At 44.2% G+C, this 18,616-nt stretch overlaps 1 protein-coding gene and 1 pseudogene across 6 annotated transcripts in view; one reads left to right on the top strand and one right to left on the bottom strand.

Annotated features, from left to right (window-relative positions):
- Window positions 1-18,616, top strand: part of CDK5RAP2 (CDK5 regulatory subunit associated protein 2) — a 170,075-nt gene that overhangs the window by 33,068 nt on the left and 118,391 nt on the right. For all 6 annotated transcript variants that reach the window (XM_074330932.1, XM_019731199.2, XM_074330930.1 and 3 more), the window contains 6 exons: window positions 750-873; window positions 3,660-3,814; window positions 9,109-9,271; window positions 10,397-10,450; window positions 11,312-11,431; window positions 12,879-12,971. In XM_074330932.1, the coding sequence (XP_074187033.1) occupies window positions 750-873; window positions 3,660-3,814; window positions 9,109-9,271; window positions 10,397-10,450; window positions 11,312-11,431; window positions 12,879-12,971 (709 nt within the window). The remainder of the gene's footprint in view (window positions 1-749; window positions 874-3,659; window positions 3,815-9,108; window positions 9,272-10,396; window positions 10,451-11,311; window positions 11,432-12,878; window positions 12,972-18,616) is intronic.
- On the bottom strand, window positions 7,036-8,022 carry LOC141571363 (V-type proton ATPase subunit G 1 pseudogene; annotated as a pseudogene).

Raw genomic sequence — 18,616 nt, 5'->3', positions numbered from 1 at the left:
GGTGGGAAATTTGGTAATAGTTGTCAAAAGTCTTAAAAGAGTACTTAGCACTTTGACCCAGTAATTCCCTTTCTAAGGATTGACCCTAAGGAAACCACTGGATAGTATACATATGAGGATGCTGTCATCATAACATTGTTTATAATAATAAACAGTAACACTGACATTTATTGAATACTTTGTACTGTTCTCAGAGTTTTATATGAGTAAGTTTGGACGAATGTGTAAAATCAGGAACAATTTAAAGGTTTTAAAATAGGATTGATTTAATATGTTGCAGTATATTTCATGTAGTGAATTAATATGTAGCCTTTAAAATTATGATACAGATTTATATTTATTGATACAAAAGCATGTTTATAGTTGTGTTAAGCAATAAAATCAGGTCACAGATGTATACTGTATGGCTCTGTTTTTGTAGAAAATATCTGAAAGGCTATATACTAAAATGTTAACTTAGCTATCCCGAGTGATAAAATTATAGATGCTTCTTTTTTCTTTTCTTTGTTTTTTAATAATATACATGGTTTTTATTGACATAAAATTGACATATAACGTGTAAGTTAAGGTGGACAACGTGTTGATTTGATACATTTATATATTGTATGATCAGTTTTAGTTTGAACTGCAAATGTTTATTAAAACAAAAAAGAAGCTGGTCTGTGGGAGAAGTGACTAACACATATCCCTTGTCCCTTGGGGCGACTGAAATCCCCATCTGACTGTCGCCCTAATGTCTCTGTTTGCAGCAAAGCAGTTGAAAGCCTCGCTGAAGGACGCATCTCTGAAGTCCGGCGGGTGAAGGAGGACGCGCAGAAGAAGGTGCAGCAGGTCGAGGAGCTCCTGACCCAAAGAATATCTCTTCTACAACAGGCAAGTCTGGAAACCCTGAGGGGCCTGTTTCTTACAGCGGGTTGATAACGGAACGGGCAGACTTGCGTTCCTCTTTTCACAAACTGTCAGGGTTTCAGCAGAAGCAAGAGCCACCTTTACTGAGCGTCTCTTGGATTCCAGCCCCATTCTAGGCACTTTTCATATAGAATTCATACCCTTATACCTGGCAGGTTTGTCTCATTCCTGTAGGTGAGGACACTGAAGTACTAGTCCAAGTTTTGTTTTGTTTTTTCAATTATTTTTATTTAATGTATTGGGATGACATTGGTTAGTAAAATTATGTAGATTTCAAGGGTACATTTCTGATACATCGTCTATACGTCACATTGTGTGTTCCCTACCCAGAGTCACATCTCCTTCCATCACCGTATGTTTGACCCCCTTTACCCTCTTCTACCACCCCCCTTCTCCCTTACCTTCTGGTAACCACTAAGCTTTTGTCTGTGTCTATGAGTTGTTGTTTGTCTGTCTTGATCATTTGTTGCTTTCGGTTTTATAATCCTACCTGTGAGTAAAGTCATATGGTTCTCGATTTTTTCTGTCTTGCTCATTTCACTTAATCCTGGATTAAAACTTAAGACTCCTGATTTTAAAGCCTGTGTTCTTGCTATAACGCCACTCTTCTTATTTAGTTTAGTCCCTTTATTTTACAGAAGAGGAAACTGAGGTCCAGAGAGGGGAAGTGACTCCCCCAACATTAGCTAAGCTCGGGAACAGAGGCCACTGTGTGTAGCTCCTTGTGCTGGTTCTCAGGTGCTCGGTGCGACCGTCGGGAGTCAGGATGTTTCTCAGTTACGAAATCCTATCTCCTGGGTGTTAAAAAGTTTTCCTCCATTTAAAGCTAGTATCACGTAGGCTAATTACTTAGTTTTTGGTCTTTCAAGTCTGTTGTTTCATCTGTGTTTCTTGACCTGAAACCCTGGTTCTTAGCAGGTATGAGGAGAAATAGCACCGAAAGCTCTTTTGGGTGCAAAATAGGATGCATTTGTACTGTTTTGCAGCTGATACATTTGTACTGTTTTGCAGCTGATACATTTGTACTGTTTTGCAGCTTACCATCATGATGTTCACATTCACTGTGTATCAGCCTCGTGGGGTTGTGTAGATATTCAGTCCACAGTACAGATGAGCAAACAGGCTCAGAGAGGGTGACAAACTTAGCCATGGTCATAAGTGATAGAGTGGGAACCAAAAGAAGGGTCTTTGGAGCCCAAGTTCTGAATTTTAGTTAAGATGATTGTGAGACTTTTAAGAGACTTAACCTTTTGGTTCATTCATCTTATTTTTCCCAGTAAGTGCTTCCCAATGTTTTGGGGTGCCAGCATAACTGACAGTACTGGGTTGAATCCCGGCTCTGTCACTTAACTAGCTTTGTTACCTTGGGAAAGCGTTTGCCTTCCCTGAGCCTCTGCTTCTTCACCTGTAAAATGAAGCTAGTGATCCCTGCTTTGCGTAGTAATTATAACAGCAGCCGTGGTACTAAGAGTTTATCAGGGCTTGCCGTGTGAGGTACCCTTTTCAGCTTTTTACATACATTGGCTTAGTTAATCCCTTCAGCAGACCGAGGAGGTACATACTTTTATCATCCTTCCAAAAGAAGGATGTGTGATGACACTGGCCCAGAGAGGCCACGCCACTGGCTCAGGGTGACACAGGCAGTGAGTACCTGACAGTCTGGCTGCAGAGCCTGCCTTCAAGGCTCTAGTCTGTCAGTATGTATCCTTTTAGGGTTGAGTGAGGATCAGAGATAATATAAATAGAGCTCCTTGCAAAGCCTGGCATTGAGTAGGCACTCAGTAAATGGTGTTCATTGTCTCAAGATACTGGGGAATGGTTTTTTACCACCTCTCCAGAGATTGACCGGCAAGCTTCTTGGGGAGACAGTGGTGGGAGAGGCACTGGAGGGGAAGGGTGGGAAGGAAGTCAACATTTTCCGAGCTTCCTTGATGCAGCAGGCATTTGACAGAGTCTCACTATTCTGATGGGATGGTGGTTACCCTCTGGTAACCACTGGTTAACCAGTGTTGCCCTATATTATAGGTTGGGAAGCTGAGGCTCAGAAAGATTAAATGACTACCCAAGGTCACACAGCAAATAATTGGGAGAGCTGGGTTCTGAACCCTGTTCAGATTGACTTTTATCTTTGTGATGTAATCAGAGGCAGTTGGCATGAGTAGTTGGACATTCCTGTGTATTCCCAGGTCGCTTTCAGGAGCCCCAGAGCCTTTTTACCTAACACAGGCACGGCCTTTGTGATTTAGATAATTTCCTTATTGGATTCTGGGAGCTCTCAGAAAGAACATAGAGTTTTTCACCACCTCAATCACTTTGGAGATGTAAAATGTGTACTTTAGAATTGTGTAGTCATTATCTAAAAAAAAAAAAAAGCAGTGGGGGCGGTGGGGTGTGTGATGCATTTGTGTGGAGATTATGGCGACTCTTTGGAATTTATGAATGTTTAGATATTGAGAGGCACATTTTTCCTTGTTCTCATTGAGCTGTAAATATTGATCTGATTTTTCAAAACCAAAACAGTTCTTATAGAGTCCTTTCCATTGGAAATGCCTATTACTTTTCAGGATACAAGAGGGAAAGATGGCTGGCAAATGTATTTATTACCGATTCTCCCCATGTATAGTGCAATTCAGGGAGGGGAAATGTGCCGGAGAAAAAGTCATAAATATTTATATTTTAATCCAATTTCCTTTCAAAATGTTCCCAATTGTATTGAAAAATTGCATCAAATGCATTTAATTTAACTCTAGGATGTGAAAGCCGCCCAAGCAGAACTGGAAAAGGCCTTTGCAGGAACAGAAACGGAGAAAGCTCTTCGATTGAACTTGGAAAACCAGCTGTCAGAGATGAAGAAGATGCATGAGGGGGACGTGGACGTGGTTCGCGTCCTGGAGGAGAAAGACAGGTCTGGCTTTTGTCCCTGGGATGCTCTGACAGTCGTTTATCTGCCAGCTTGGGGGAGGAATTGTTCCCTTTTTTCCTTCCCCCCTCTCCCTTTTCTACTTTTTCCCCACAGTGAGAAAACGAGGGTTAAAATCAGGATGAAAGGAAAAGGAACGGGATAGTGATATGAGGATAGAGTTAGTAGACAGAAATTCATGCTGGAAATTTCTACTCAGGTACTAAAGTTGGCATTCAGTTTTGGCTATAAGCTTCCTGGTAGCCAAAGGAAAAAGAGAAAAACCATGCTGGTGGACATAAATTCAACTTGCTCACAAGATAAAACAAGCTAATAACTCAGAAGAAGCCCAGTTTTACTTGACATTGTCAGAAATTTCTCTCTTGGATCTTCCCAAAGGGAACAGTAAGTGACTACATCCCCACAATAAGTGCTAGTGAATTTTGTGTGACCTGCTTTCCATCATATCTTATATTGCAGGCTGAGGGCCCGTATTCATATAGAGCAAGGGGCCAAAACAGTGTAGACCAAGAACAGAGCTCTTGGATCGTCAAGGGGTGGAACTGGGTGGACCCTGTGAACACTTGAAGCTCATCGTGTAGCTGGGTGGAAGGAGTCAAGGGCAGGAACAGAGTGATAACGGCTGGATGGGATGAATTCAGGGCGGACAGAATATGTTTACCTAACTCAGTCTAGAGGGAGTAGGAAAAGCTTCCTAGAGGAAGTACTAGGGTAAGGAGGAAGAAAGGGTTTTCCAGGCTTTGGGAACCTTACATGCTAAAGTCTAGAGGCAAAAGGACACCTTGTGTGATCAAGGAGCTGAGAAATATATAGCTGGCAGAGTGTCGTTTTCTGGACGGGAGGTGGGAAGAGATGAGGAGAGGGAAGCTGAGACAGAGCTCCTGAGCCTTGTTGGGTTTTGTCCTCAGGGCATGTGAGAAACCACTGAAGAGTTGGCAGCGTGGGGGATGGGGGGAGGGTGAGGGTGGAGAATGACAGGGTCAGATGGAAATTGAGAGAGAGCTCTCTGGCTGCCTCCTGGAGGATGGATTGGCCCTGGGGCCGGGTGGAATGCAGAAGCCCAGAGGAGATGATGGTGACCAGGACTGAAGTGACCGAACTAGAATAAGAGAGGGAGTTAGAAGGTAAAATCGACATGTTGGCTTGGAGGGCTTGGTGGCTGATTGGATTTGGGGCTGAAGGGAAAGGCTGTGGCGATACCCCCTCACCCAGGCAGGAATTGAGCCTGAGCAACTGTGGGATGGTAGTGCAGTTTGCTGTGTTTGGGGACGAAAAGGGAGAAAGGGATGTTTTGGGGGGGAGGGGGTGGGAAGATGAGCTTTTAGTTGAGAGATATTGGGTTGACGGGTTGTGGGCGTCTAAGAGGAGACTCCAGGGGCTCTTGGGTGCATAAATTCAATACTCACCCAAGTACTGAGCGAGCCTTGCGTTGGGTGCCAGCACTGCAGGAATGAGCACTGTCTTCCTTACATGGAGCTCCCGGGTGGGAAGGGGATGGAGGTAAAAAATGTCTTCATTGGTTCTGGGCTGTGACAGAAGCAAGGGAGTGATTGGCTCTGCGTGGGCGTGAGGCGGAGAAGGCTTATCAGAGGAGCAGTGCTGGGAGTTGAGTGAGGAAGTCTTGTCACGCTGAGGGAGCAGCACACATAAAGGTGTGCAGCCTGGCACCTTTCAGGGTAATCGCGGAGGAAAGTGGGCCCTGTCAGCACGTGCTGCCGAAGCTTGGCTTCTCGTCTCTTTGGAAGAGGGACTTTGGGAAGGCTTAGTGCTTATTGAGTACTTACTGTGGCCTAGGCAGTGGGGGTCTCCATGGATGTGGGTGGTCAGGCCAGGCTTTGCTAAAGGCTGTGTCTTCCTGGGGCTTCCCGTAGGTCTGGCTGGATAGGCACCACAACCTGGTTTGTCAGTACTGCAAATGTGTCTGTCTCGGGTAGGTGTGCCTCAGCCATACTCCCAGAGACCAGTGCAGCAGCCAGGTGCCAGCTCTGGATTTCTGCTTGCTCGGGGCTTGGCCCTCTGTGGTGGCACTCTCCTGTGACTAGGGTAGGATAGTGTGTCCCCTCCCTGAAGGCAGGCCTGCCTCGGAAGCTAAATCCAGGTCAGAAGGAAAGTTGCTAAGCACAGAATTGGAGTAAGGGTCCTTGGCCGCACCCGGGTGAGGTGAATCCAGGTCTGTCACACAAATGGACTTGCCTATGCACAGGGCTCCCACCACCCTCCTCAAAGTACGTATTTAGCACTTGATTTCCTGCAATCGGACCTGAAAGCTAGTCTGTATCTTTAAGGCAATTGACATTCTGCAGGTCAAATATGGCCAACAGATATATTTTATTTGGCTCACACAGTGTTTCTAAAAGTTTGAACTAGTTACTAGTATTTTTTTAAAAACCTAATTTCATGTAAAAGTCTGGATTTCCAGCTTCTCTTGAGAACCTGGAAGGTGTGGCAGGACCGGGCTGTGGTCTCACTGGATTGCGGCTGCCCCCTCAGGGGGGCCTGGGTTCCAGCTCAGCCTAGTCCCCACAGGCCTGCCCCACTCATTTCCATCCCTGTCTAGAACTTGCTTCAAGGTAACAAAAGAAAACATCAGTTTTATTGAGGTGTAAGTTACTTACAGCACAACACATCTGGTTGAAGTGTGTGGTTTGGTGACTTTTTATCTCTCCAGTTGCTTGTGTGATTTCAGAGTTGACCCCTGAAGGGCGCTCTTACTCATCTTTCCAAATTTTGGGGGCCACTGTGCTGGTGCTGTCCGTATCCTGTATATCCAATTCTTAGTCCATTTGGGGTGCTGTAACGAAACACCACAGGCTGGGTCGCTTACGAACAATAGAAATTTATTTCTTACAGTTCTAGATGCTGGAAGGCCGAGATCAGGGTGCCAGTGTGGTCAGGTGAGGCCCGTCTTTCAGGCCCTCTTTCTCATCGTAGCCCCACCTGGCAGAAGGCTCAAGGGGTCTCGCTGGACCTTCTTTTATAAGGCACTACCCACTCCTGAGCGTTCCACCCTCGTGACCTCATCTCCTTCCAAAGACCCCCACCTCCTAATACCATCCCTTTTGGGGGTTAGGATTTCAATATATGAATTTTGGGGGGACACAAATATTCAGACCATGCTCAGTGCATTTCCAGTTGCCTTAATTGCTAAAAGCTCACTCCTCGCCTTCACCCAGGGAGCCAGGGGAGCGCTCGCAGACTTCCGAGCCTTTTTCTTTTTTTGCATGACAAAATCATTTACTTCTAAAAGATTATCAGTACACCAAGTAATAACAAGTAACAAGTTTTTGAATCCTGTCATCTAGTAATTTGGATTAAGAACTACTAGAAACCGCCCGAACAATTATACTAGTATTCACTGTTCTAACCCTCAGCCAAAAGGACTATTTAAGGCTGGCTGCTGCTCTACACACGTTACAAGTAACTATTTACTACTTTTTCATAGATAAAGCCCCTGACCTTCAAGAAAGCTTTAGGGGAAAAAACATTTAATCCCTTTCTTTCTTAAAAAGTTTGTTTTTTTACTATATCTAAGAAAGAAAAAGTCAGTGTTGATATACATATGTTGCTTGAGCTAAAAGGCATAGGAAAACAGACAACATACACCCTTAAATTTCTAAGAAACCTGAGGTAAAAAGATGAAATCTTTGGATAAGCTCTAAGTTTATACAAAGAAGCTAGGTTTGCTATTGTCCAAAAAGCAAAAGGACCTAGTAGATAATAAACAGAAATAATTTAATGCCTTTCATAAGAATATAACTCAAGCTTTGCTAAAGCTTCGTATTCCACGGAGGCGTCTAAAGGCCAATCCATGGAACAGGTGCTTCTTTCTTCCCTTATCCATTTATGCGGTAGTTTTCGTGGATCTCTGGCCGGATGTCACAGACAAAGGCCAAGAGGTTATCCAGGACTTCATCCCTGTTCTGCTGGAAGTCGGTCTGGAGGATGGTCATCTGCTCTTGGGTGTCCTTCTCCACTTCAGTGCTGCAACTGCCGTGCGATCCCAGAGCTGCAGCTTCCTTGGCCTTGAACTGCTTCTCCCTCTGTAGGCGGTACTGTTCAGTTTCAGCCTGAGCCTCTTCTTTGGCCTGCTTCAGCCTCCGGTGCTTTCGCTTCTGGGCCTCTGACACCTTCTCGGCGGCCCGCTTCTCGGCCTGCAGCAGCTGCTGAATACCCTGCGACGGACTGGCCATGGCGGCGATCTTCCAAGCCTTTTTAGGCTTAGCTAGACTCACTCATCTTAGGGTTCTTTGACAAAAGGCTAATTATTGAATGTTAAAAAAATAATAATTATAGCAACTGTCAATTTGTTGAGTTCTGCCATATGCCTGGAGCTGTGTAGGGCCATTTAAAATAGCTTATCTCCATTCCACATAAGCAGGCTAAACCCATTTTATAGCTGAGGAAATGCAGACTCAGAGAGCCTAAATAACTTGCCTGTTGTCAGGGAACAGCTGACAGGGATAATTGGTGGCCCTGAGAAAGATGTGTTCACCTCTACCTGAGGGGGGCTTTCGGGGTGTCGGTTGGCACAGCTTCCTGGAGGAGAATAATGCCTAACTAATCTGGCAGGATGATGGCTGTTTATCAGGTGGAGGTGGGGGTAGAGCTGTGAAGGACATTCTAGGTACAGGGATTCGTGTGAACAAAGGTCTAGAGGCAAAGAATAGCCTGGCTTTTGGAGAGAGCTGTTCTCGTGGCTCTTGAATGGATGTGGAGCGGGTGATGGCTTCCTGTGAGGCATGAAGCTGAAGCTGTCAGCAGGGCCTCTGATCTACTTGGTCTTTGGAAGCTTTGCCAAGGAGTTTGGCCTTTATCTTGAAAGTCAGTATATTTTAAACTTTGCTCTGAGAAGCCTTGGAGAGATGGTCTCTGTTTTTTCATACTTACCGGAATAGTTCTGCGTTATTGGTCATGTTTGTTTAGCCTTCAGTGCCGTATTTCTTTTGAAGAGTAGATTCTTGGCCCCCCCAAAAAAAATTAGTAACCCACAGATGTTGGTGGTGGGGGCTGTTGAAATTCTGAGCAGAGGTATGACTCAGTGAGACCATAGACTGGCAGCTCAGAGGATGGATCGACCAGGGCCAGGCTGGAGGTGAGGGACAGTTAACGTCACATGAATTCTGTCCCTTCGTCTCTGACCTGCAAAATGCAATTCTGTTTATGTTTAGTCATTGGAAAGGTCTACTTTGAAGGTGTCTAGCCCCATTTCCTACCTCCTCTTGCTCCACTGAGCTAAGGAAACAGCTTAGAATTAATATTTAAATTTTGTTCTCTTTTAGACTGATTGAGGAGTTGAAACTGTCTTTGAAGAGCAAAGAAGCTTTAATTCAGTGCCTTAAAGAAGAGAAATCTCAGATGGCGTCTCTTGATGAGAATGTGTCATCTGGAGAGCTCCAAGGACTTTCTGCTGCTCTGCGAGAAGAAAAGGAGAGAGAAACCGAGGTGAGGTGACAGGACATGAAGGGGGGACTTTAATTAGCAGACCAGACTCTTCGATGGGAAGCGGAATGAACGTTCAGTCCCCACGGTTCACACACAGTCTGCTTCTAAATATTAGCTTCCTGTCAGCTGAGGAATTAGCAGAAACCTCCCTTGTCAGGGGCCCTTGGCATATTTTCCCCCTTTCAGCCTCGTGTTTTGATTGAGTTGGTTAAAAACACAGTGCATACCTGCTTGCCTCTGTTTTCCTGTGTGTTAATTTGTTGTTGCCCGGGGACCTTGTTTTCATCCTTTGAGTTTTCTTAGGGGAAAATGGTGGTACTTACTGTTTGACCTTTTGTGGTTAGAGGCAGGCTTAAGGCCCACTTTGGTCTGAAACGTCAGAGGTAGTGGGGGCAGGAAACTCATCTGGATTGGGCCTACTGGCATACAAAGGGGTTCAGCAGGCCACCTCATTTAATACTGGCTACCTTGTGAGGTAGAGGTCATGGTCCCTCGTCCAGTTTAGAAACAGGCTCAGCTCAGAGGAGTTGTTATATTTTCTGTCTCCAAGAGGTGGGTTATTAGTACCGACTCCAAACCCCGCCCCCCCGCCCCTTTCCCACGTAGGCGGCCTCCGTGCAAGCTCTTTAGAAGAGGGGGTGCCAGGACCTGGAAGTGCAGGTCGGCCTAGTTGAGACCTTCCCATTCTTGTTGGACCCCGGGCGGCTGCTGCGTGTGGTATATTCACATGAGGGGATGCTCATGAGTCTTGATTTCTTTATGGAGTGGGGTCTCCTTTGTCCCTGACACAGCAGTGAATTCTTCAGCCTCATCAGTTAGTGTTTGGCTGTAATCAGCCTTCGTCTCCAGCTTCTTTTAACCTCTCTCTGCTTCCTAGGCGCTGTCCTTTAGTAGGCCTTGGTTTACTCTGTGTGGGGCTGGGGACCAGCCAATGTGGTTTGCCCGTCTTTACATTTGTCTTCACTTGGGTGGGCCTTCGGGCGACTCAGAGAGGAGTAGACACTTGTTTTCATGCATTCTACAGCACTAGGGGACAGTAAGTAAGCGAGCTGCTCATTCTAATAGTTCTGGGGAAGCTATTGGATTGTGGGTCTGTTCTGGGCACCAATTAATGCCTTTTCTTAGGCTGCACAAATGAAGCACCAGGAGGAGAGAAATCGCTTTGAAGAGAGGATCCAGGTATGTTGATACAGTTTTAAAAAATGTACTGAAGATTTTTTCTTGTCCCTTGCTTATTCCAAGTTCAATAGATAATTCTCTGTGACTATAGCTGTCATTCATTGAATGCAACTGTCTGCCAGTCATGCTTTCAGCACTGTAGGGAGGGTTTCTCCAGCTTTGGAATAACTCTGTGAAGTAGGCGTTCCCTTTTTGCGGGTGTGACACGTGAGGCTCAGAGAGGTAAGGTTCTTTACCCAAGGTCACGTAGCTTGGAAGAGGTGTAGCACGGATTCAGCCTTGCCAGCCTGATTCCAGAGCCATTGCTCCATGGCCCCTTAGCTACAGCAACCAGCTTTTGTATAGAGCCTGCCAGCTTCGAAAGTGCTTTCATGTCCGTTATCTCATTTGATCCTCACGGCAGCGTGCGAGGGAGGCAGCGGAGATTATCTTTAGAAATGAACTCAGACTATAAATGTATGTGTTCAGTCTCCATCAAATCAAATTCTCTGCTAGCTTTTGTAGCATTAAGGAATGAAATTAATGATCTGTTATTTCCCCCAAATAACCTGGTATGGTTTCAAAGACTCTGATGTGACTGTATTCAAATTCCAGAACGCGTTGGAGTCCTTCCCATAGGAATAGCTGTCATCGTCTTAACTGATCTGATCCCCTTCCTTTCACCCAGCCCCGTTGCCGTGAGCGGTAACACAGTAACTCGGAGCTGATGCCATGACGTTCGGCTCTACTTGCAAACATTAATCACAGGTTGACAGGAGTAAGATAGAATAACTGCAGCTGAGTGTGCTCTTAAAGATATATGTACAGTGCAGTTTGGTCGGAACACATCAACTTAGAGAATCTTTTTCTAATCTAATTTAGGCACTTCAGGAGGACCTGAGAGAGAAGGAAAGAGAAATTGCTACGGAAAAGAAAAATAGTTTAAAGAGGGATAAAGCCATTCAGGGTCTAACCATGGCATTAAAGTCAAAGGAAAAAGAGGTATGTCTGATAGACCTCCAGTGAGATTGTTCTTTATTAGCTTCTGTGACTGACTTGTCCAACCGTGAAGTTTTAGCTTTAGCTAAAAAGTTGACCAGAGAGCTGAGATGCCTAAAGGAAGTGGGACACGGATCCTTTCGTCAACGAGAAGTTCATTTGGAGTGTCTAATCCAGCACTGTCCAGTATGTGAGGTCCATACGTGATTTTACATTTTCTCCTTGGCGCATTAAACAAAGTGAAAAGGAGCAGTGAAGTTAACTTTGATAATATAGATATGCGAAATTTAACGTTCTTTAAAATCTGAAATCCAGATATGCTTATAGCACATCTCAAGTCAGACTAACCACATAAGTGCCCAGTAGCCACAGGTGGCTGATGGCTGCCATATTGGACAATGCATGACCACAGAAAATTGAGGTAAAGGAGGTTGTGGGGGGTGGGGGGCAAGGCCATGACTGCGAACCAGTGAGATAGCTACTTGGGTTGTTGGGATCTGTGGTGGTGGCTGATGGCTCCGTGCTGTTTTCTTATCATTACTATAGCAATCTGTTGTGTCTCAGTAACTGTGCAAGGCACAGAAACAGAAGAAAACCCAGCTCTGCCCGCAAACCTAGTGGGGAAGACAGAGTGAAGGTGTGACTGAGGGAAGTGCAGGGACTGTGGACGGGGAGCGAAGGGGACCTAATCCAGATTAGGGTGTGTATTGGGGGCAGGGTACTTTGAGGAGAAAGTGTCTGAGCCGAATTGTAAAGGATGAGTAGGAGTTGGTTGGGAAGGGAGGCCATTGTGTACAGAGGGGAGGACATGGGTCAGGGCCTTCAGTAGGACAGAGCCCACTATGTTTTTGTGGAACCAAAAGCAGTTTGAGGTTGTCAAACATCAAGGTCTGAACTTGAGTGAGGAGAGAGAAAAGCTGGCGAGGTGGCAAGATGCCATCCCGTGGTCGGGGACTCACCATGTTTCGCTGCTTGGGTGGCGGAGGCCAGGGCGTGACCACAGTAGTCGATGGCTGTCTCCAGCCACCTAGATCACTAGAAGGTCACTAGAACATAAGGAATTCTGGGAATAGCCCGGCTAGTTTGGTGGGTCATCCATGTGGATAATAATTACAGTAATGGGCGTAGCTGCAGTACGAACCAGGCATGGTTTTAGCACCACTGCACGTTACCTCATTGAACCCAGCAGTGCTACGGTCGGGTGAGTGGTGGCATCCTCATTTTATAGTTGAGGGAATGGAGTCAAAGAGATTAAAGAAGTTCTGTGCCTCAAGCCATCCAGCTCGTAAACAGCCAAACTAGAAATCCCACTTTTCTGACTTCAGGCTTTTCTCACTACAAAGCCCTTGATTATAAGCACTACTCAGTTTAGCAGGAAAAGCCTTTGGACTGTGCAGAGATAGGGGGCGCCCAGCTGCCTACTTGGCTGCCAGTCCTTTTTTTCACCCAGGTTGAAGAACTTAACTCTGAAATCGAAGAGCTCAATGCTGCCTTTGCGAAAGCCAGAGAGGCCCGCCAGAAAGCACAGACCCAGAAATTCCAGGTGAGTGTTCACTTTGGGGGAAGTCGTTGTCTCTTTGATCCGTACACCTGATGGGGTCAGGACTTCGCAGCTGAAAGGGACCAAGGAAAACTGAGTGGGCTTCAGTAATAGAACCAGCTCAGTTTAGTTAAAGGAAATTCTCTAGCGGATTTGGGTGTTTCTCCGGCCCCCTCCTCTATATGAGAATGATAATAATATTGGTAATGATGACAGCTACCCCTTGATGCTGTTTACTCTGTGCCAATAGCAGACTGAGCAAGTGTGTGGATTATCTTATTTATTTGTCACCACCCTGTGGGGAGGGTATTTATCCCTCTTGTATTTGGGCCGTTTTTGAAGCTCAGTGAGGGCATGCAGCTTAATTTACTGTCATACAGCTAGCAAGTGACAGGGCCAGGATTAAATGTAGTAATTGCTCATAATAGCAGCCGGCATTTATTGAACGTGTACGGCGTGCCAAGCCCTGTGCTAAGTGTGCTCCATGGACGCGCTCCATGAATGTGCACACCAGCTCCGTGAGGTAGGCGCTGTCATTAATACCCTCCTACTGCTCTGGACGACCAGGCTCCGCGACTCAGGGAGCGTGCTCAGGGTCACACAAGTGGTAGAAGATAGAGTCGGCTTTGACTCCAGAGCCAGTCTCACTCCCAAGCCTGTGCTTTCACCTGTCATCCCACAGCTCCCCTCACCTGGCTTCTTCAGTCCTGCCTGTCCCTGTCAGGTGTCTGTTCCAGGCATTGATGATTTGACCTGCTTTTTCTCTTTTCTTCCTCCAGTGTTGTCCTGCAAGGACTCCTGCTGGTCATCCCTTCCTTCTTTCTCTCCTGCTAATTGTAATTCTGTTTTTAATTATTTTAATGTTTTCTTCTCATGTTTCCAGTTTACCTGTACAGTGTGTACCTGTTACTAATAACTGAATAAAACTCCATCCTCTGAGTGAGTCCACATTGCCTCAAGCTTTCCCCTTGCACACTGCCACCCATGTTGTTTTTAGCGATAAAGTAGGAGTTAGAAGTGGAATCTAATTTGAGATTGTTTGATTCCTAAGATTCATCTCCCATGCTTTTTGCAGAACTTTGGGTCCCGGTAAGAATAATTGAAGTCATTTGGTTTAAATACTGGTGCACTAGAAGTATAGAAAAATCTCTGCTCTGGAATCTCAGACTTGCTTTCTCCACCATGTTGACAGTGGTTGATGAAATGAAGCTGAGATTATAGTTTTTCACTGAGTTTTCTGCCCCCTTGATTAGAAAATAACAAGCTTTAAAAGCTGAAGTTTTAGGAAAGCCATTCATATTTCTTTTTGCTTGACAAAATAAATTGGGGTGATCAGCAGATATGGTAAATATTTAAATAAAAAAAATTATTACAGTAAAAGACACATTGCCATTAATCTCCCTCAGAATACTGCTCCTTGCTTCGAACACACTTATCCCATCATTCTGGCCACTTTCTGAAGCAGTCCTGGAAGTCCTCTTGCATGAGTATCTTTACTTCATCCTCCATCATGACAATGGTCCGTGTCACACATCGCTTCTGGTACAGCAATTTCTGTCAAATAAAAACATTACGGTGAATCCTCATCTACCTTATTCACCGGATCTGGCACCATGAGACTCCTGGCTCTTCCCCAAAGTCAGAATGATTTAGTACATCAAGGCAGCCATGACAGCTCAACTGAAGACACTCACGAAAGAGGACGTCCAGAACTGCTTCAGAAAGAATGATGGGGATGAGTGCGTTTGAAGCAAGGGGGGGATATTTTGAGAGGGATTAATGGTAATGTGTCTTTTACTGTAATAAATCTTTTTATTTAAATATTCACTGTATTTTTTATCACACCTTGTATATGGTGGCAATTGATAAGCAGATCAGACATCCTTATAAGTGTTGCGATATTTTACTTATGTTGGACCTTCAAGGAAAGTAAGTAGTCTCACACATTTAAACGTTACCCAGATTTATACGTACATTTATTAATTTCATAACCCTCAATCATAGTCGAAAGACTTTCAGAAGGATTTTTGAGGTTTTGGCATGCACAGTGTTGGCTGGGTTTTTTGTCTTGCCGTGCACAGAGATCGGGAAATGTTGAAATGCCTCAGGTTTTACGTGCCTGGTTGGCTGTCCTGACAGCGCTCATTTGATCCTTATCCACGGAGGTGGTGTGTTTATTGGTTTGACAGGTTGCTGGGACTTGAACTCGAATCTGACTGCAAAGTCTGTTTTTTCCACTATTCTGATTGTGTGAATCAGTGCACTCAGGGTGCTTATACTGGTTATATCATTATGAGGTGTACGTAGTTTCCATGTTGCACAGACACTTGAATATGCGTTTTCTCTCACGGATTGATTGGGCCTTTTTTGAGATATCATCTGATTTGAACGAATGGCAGCATGAGTAAAATAGCCAAATCTCACAGGGTGGGCCTCAAGCCTGATGCTGAAGCAACAGCAAGTAATATTGAGACTCTTGGAGCAGTGGCCACAGTGTAGAGACGTGAGTTCCAATCAAAGGTGTGATTCTGTGACTGGCTGCTCCCATTGAAAAATATGTATTTCTTTACCTGTTTAAAAAATGTGTTTTCAAATTGGAAATGACATTATTCTTCCTTTCCTCCTGGCCCAGCTATAAAAGTAAAATTGCACCTTGTAGGAAATTTATAAAAATAATTAAAATAGTGGAAAAAGGTTGATAAAAGTTACCAATAAACTCACATCTAAAGATGTCCACTCTTAGTACCTTGACTCTTTTAATGCATGTTTATACATACTCGTATATACCTATAACCTTTGAAAAATTAAATAGGATCATGATTTGTATTTTGTTCTATAATCTTTCTTTTCCCATCTAACATTCTTGCCATGGCAGTGTGTATAGATCTACCCAATATCTCTCTCTCTCTCTCTCTCTCTCTCTCTCTCTCTGTTTTTTAAAATTTTTATTTTGAGATAACTGTAGAGTCACATGTGGTAGGTTTCTTTATGCTCTTCACCCTTTATGTGACAGCTCGTGTAACTGTAGTCCAGTCACCACCAGGACAATTGACAGTGGTGCACGCCATTGACCTTACTCGGGTTTCAGCAGTGTGACATGCACTCGTGAGTGTGTGTGTGTGTGTGTGTGTGTGTATCTGGGGTTTTAAAACAATTTTTAAACAGCTACATTTAGTCCACTGTGTTTATGTACCATATGATTTACTGGGAAGAACATGGTTGGGACATGGATTTGAATCCTGACTCTGCTGTTCACTAACTGTGTGACCTTGGACAAGGTATCCGAGCTCTCCAGCCTGCTTGCTCATTGTAATGTCCGGATAATCACACTGATGTCATGTAATCCTTACAAGGATTAAACAAGAAAGTATCTGAGCACAGGTTATAGCTCAACAAATGTTAACTCATCCTTATGTTGGGTGGTATATCTTCTGGCATAAAAGTGTAGCAGTTTCTTTGGCCTGTTTTTCATATTCTCTACTAATGATACACATAGACTTTAGTTTGTGGAAACTGTGTGATCTTTCAGTTGGAAATGAAAGATAATGGAGTAAGTGATGGAAAAGCTGAGCTAGGTTTATCTTTTCCTGCACCCACTGAAATGGAACTTTGTGTATCATATTTAATCTTCACAGCAGCCCTGTGAAACAGAGATTGTTACTTTCACAGGTAAGGAAACTGAACTTCAGAGAATTTAACTTCTCCCAAGTCATACAGCAGGAATTGGTTTTTGAACTCGGAGCTTTCTGACCCTGTTTTTATTAAACTCCTTTCTACACTGTGGGGAAGAGTGATTTGTTCAATATTATATTTGGCCTTCAGTTTCTGACAATGTCTAATGGGGCCAAATGATTTACACTATTGATAAGCACCTAACTGATGAGATGGAATTCAAAAAACAGGGTGTCAGGCAGGAAAAGGTAAAAACTCTCCAAAGTTTTTCCAAGTGCCATTTCAGGAAAATTTAATACGGAAAGAGTTTTTTATGAAGGGAATAGAGTGTATGAATTTGAATTCTTTGAGCTTGGATTTTTAAGAGTCTTTGCCATCAACATTTGTGTGATAATCCCACAGAACTTTCATCACTTTATAATAACTTATTTTAATAATAGCCATTGCTTTTCTGTGTTTAATGAGCTCCTAACTTACGTTCCCGTCTCTAGCCATCCTCCCCTGAATTTAGTTCTTGTTTTAATTCTTGGTCGTTTATTGGCATTAATTGGAATCTGCACTGGACCGGGCAAGGCCAGTGGAAAGAGCACAGGCTCTGGAGTCATTTGAGTTCTGGACTTAAACACTTTGGTCTGATGAGAGGCCAGCCATTTAACAGTTCTCAGCTGTAGTTACACGAGCTGTTACATACAGGGAGAAGGCCATACAGAAGTCTGCCACGTGTGATTCTACAGTTATCTCAGTTACTTAAAGAGGATAGCGATGTGTGCACTTGGTAGGGTTGGTATGAGAAATGGAGATTAAGGTGTGTAAAAATGCCGCGTTAGCTCCACATGTACAAGGTATGATAAAAAAATATGGTGAATGTTTAAATTAAAAAAAGAAATATTACAGTAAAAGACGCATTGCCATTAATCCCCCTCAAAATACACCCCCTCACTGCGAACACACTTATCCCATCATTCTTGCCACTTTCTGAAGCAGTTCTGGAAGTCCTCTTTCATGAGTGTCTTTAGCTGCACTGTCGTGGCTGCCTTGATGTCCTGAATCATTCTGACTTTGGGGAAGAGCCAGCAGTCGCACAGTGCCAGATCCGGTGAATAAGGTGGATGAGGACACATCATAATGTTTTTATTTGACAGAAATTGCTGTACCAGAAGCGATGTGTGACATGGAACCTTTCCGTTGTGATCAAAATGCACAGTGAATGCTGCTGCCGAGTGCCATCCACCAGAAAGGCAGGGATCTTCAATACGGGAAGCGGTGCATCGAACCTTAGTAACAGTGTGTGATAAGTTTCATCTTGTTCGGTGCAGTCAGTCGGGTGTGAGCTATGGTTGAGACAAAGTGTGTTTTAAAATGTGCCGGAAATTATCCTCCATCATGACAACACTCTGTGTCACACACCGCTTCTGGTACCGCAATTTCTGTCAAATAGGAACATTACGGTGTGTCCTCCTCCACCTTATTCACTGGATCTGGCACCGTGTGACTTCTGGCTCTTTCCCAAAGTCAGAATGATTCAGGACATCGCAACTAAAGACACGAAAGAGGACTTCCAGAACTGCTTCAGAAAGTGGCAAGAACGATGGGATAAGTGTGTTCGAAGAGAAGGGGAGTATTTTGAGGGGGATTCATGGCAATGTGTCTTTTATTGTAATACATTTTTTAATTTAAACATTCACTGCATTACTTGATCACACCTTATATAATTAGTGCTTTAATAAAAGGTAACTGAAAATTGCTCAAGATGAGGATTTGCCCAGTCATTGTTTATTTTCTTTTATTTTTTGAGTTCAGTTAAATAAGCACTGCCTCACATACTTTTTTGGGGCCTATGACCTAGGTTTTCCACTCGTTTTTATTTATTTTAATTTTAAGGGAAACTAAAACCGAAGCTTCTATGAAACCTGCTATGAAGTTTGAATGGCGTTCTCCCTTAGTCTCTGTTGCTGTGTCTTAAATAGCAGTTGGGG

Source organism: Rhinolophus sinicus, linkage group LG04 (assembly GCF_036562045.2).
Source record: "Rhinolophus sinicus isolate RSC01 linkage group LG04, ASM3656204v1, whole genome shotgun sequence".
Taxonomy (NCBI): Eukaryota; Metazoa; Chordata; class Mammalia; order Chiroptera; family Rhinolophidae; genus Rhinolophus; species Rhinolophus sinicus.
Note: the sequence above shows the minus strand (reverse complement) of the source record. Positions and strands in the feature narration are given on the sequence as shown.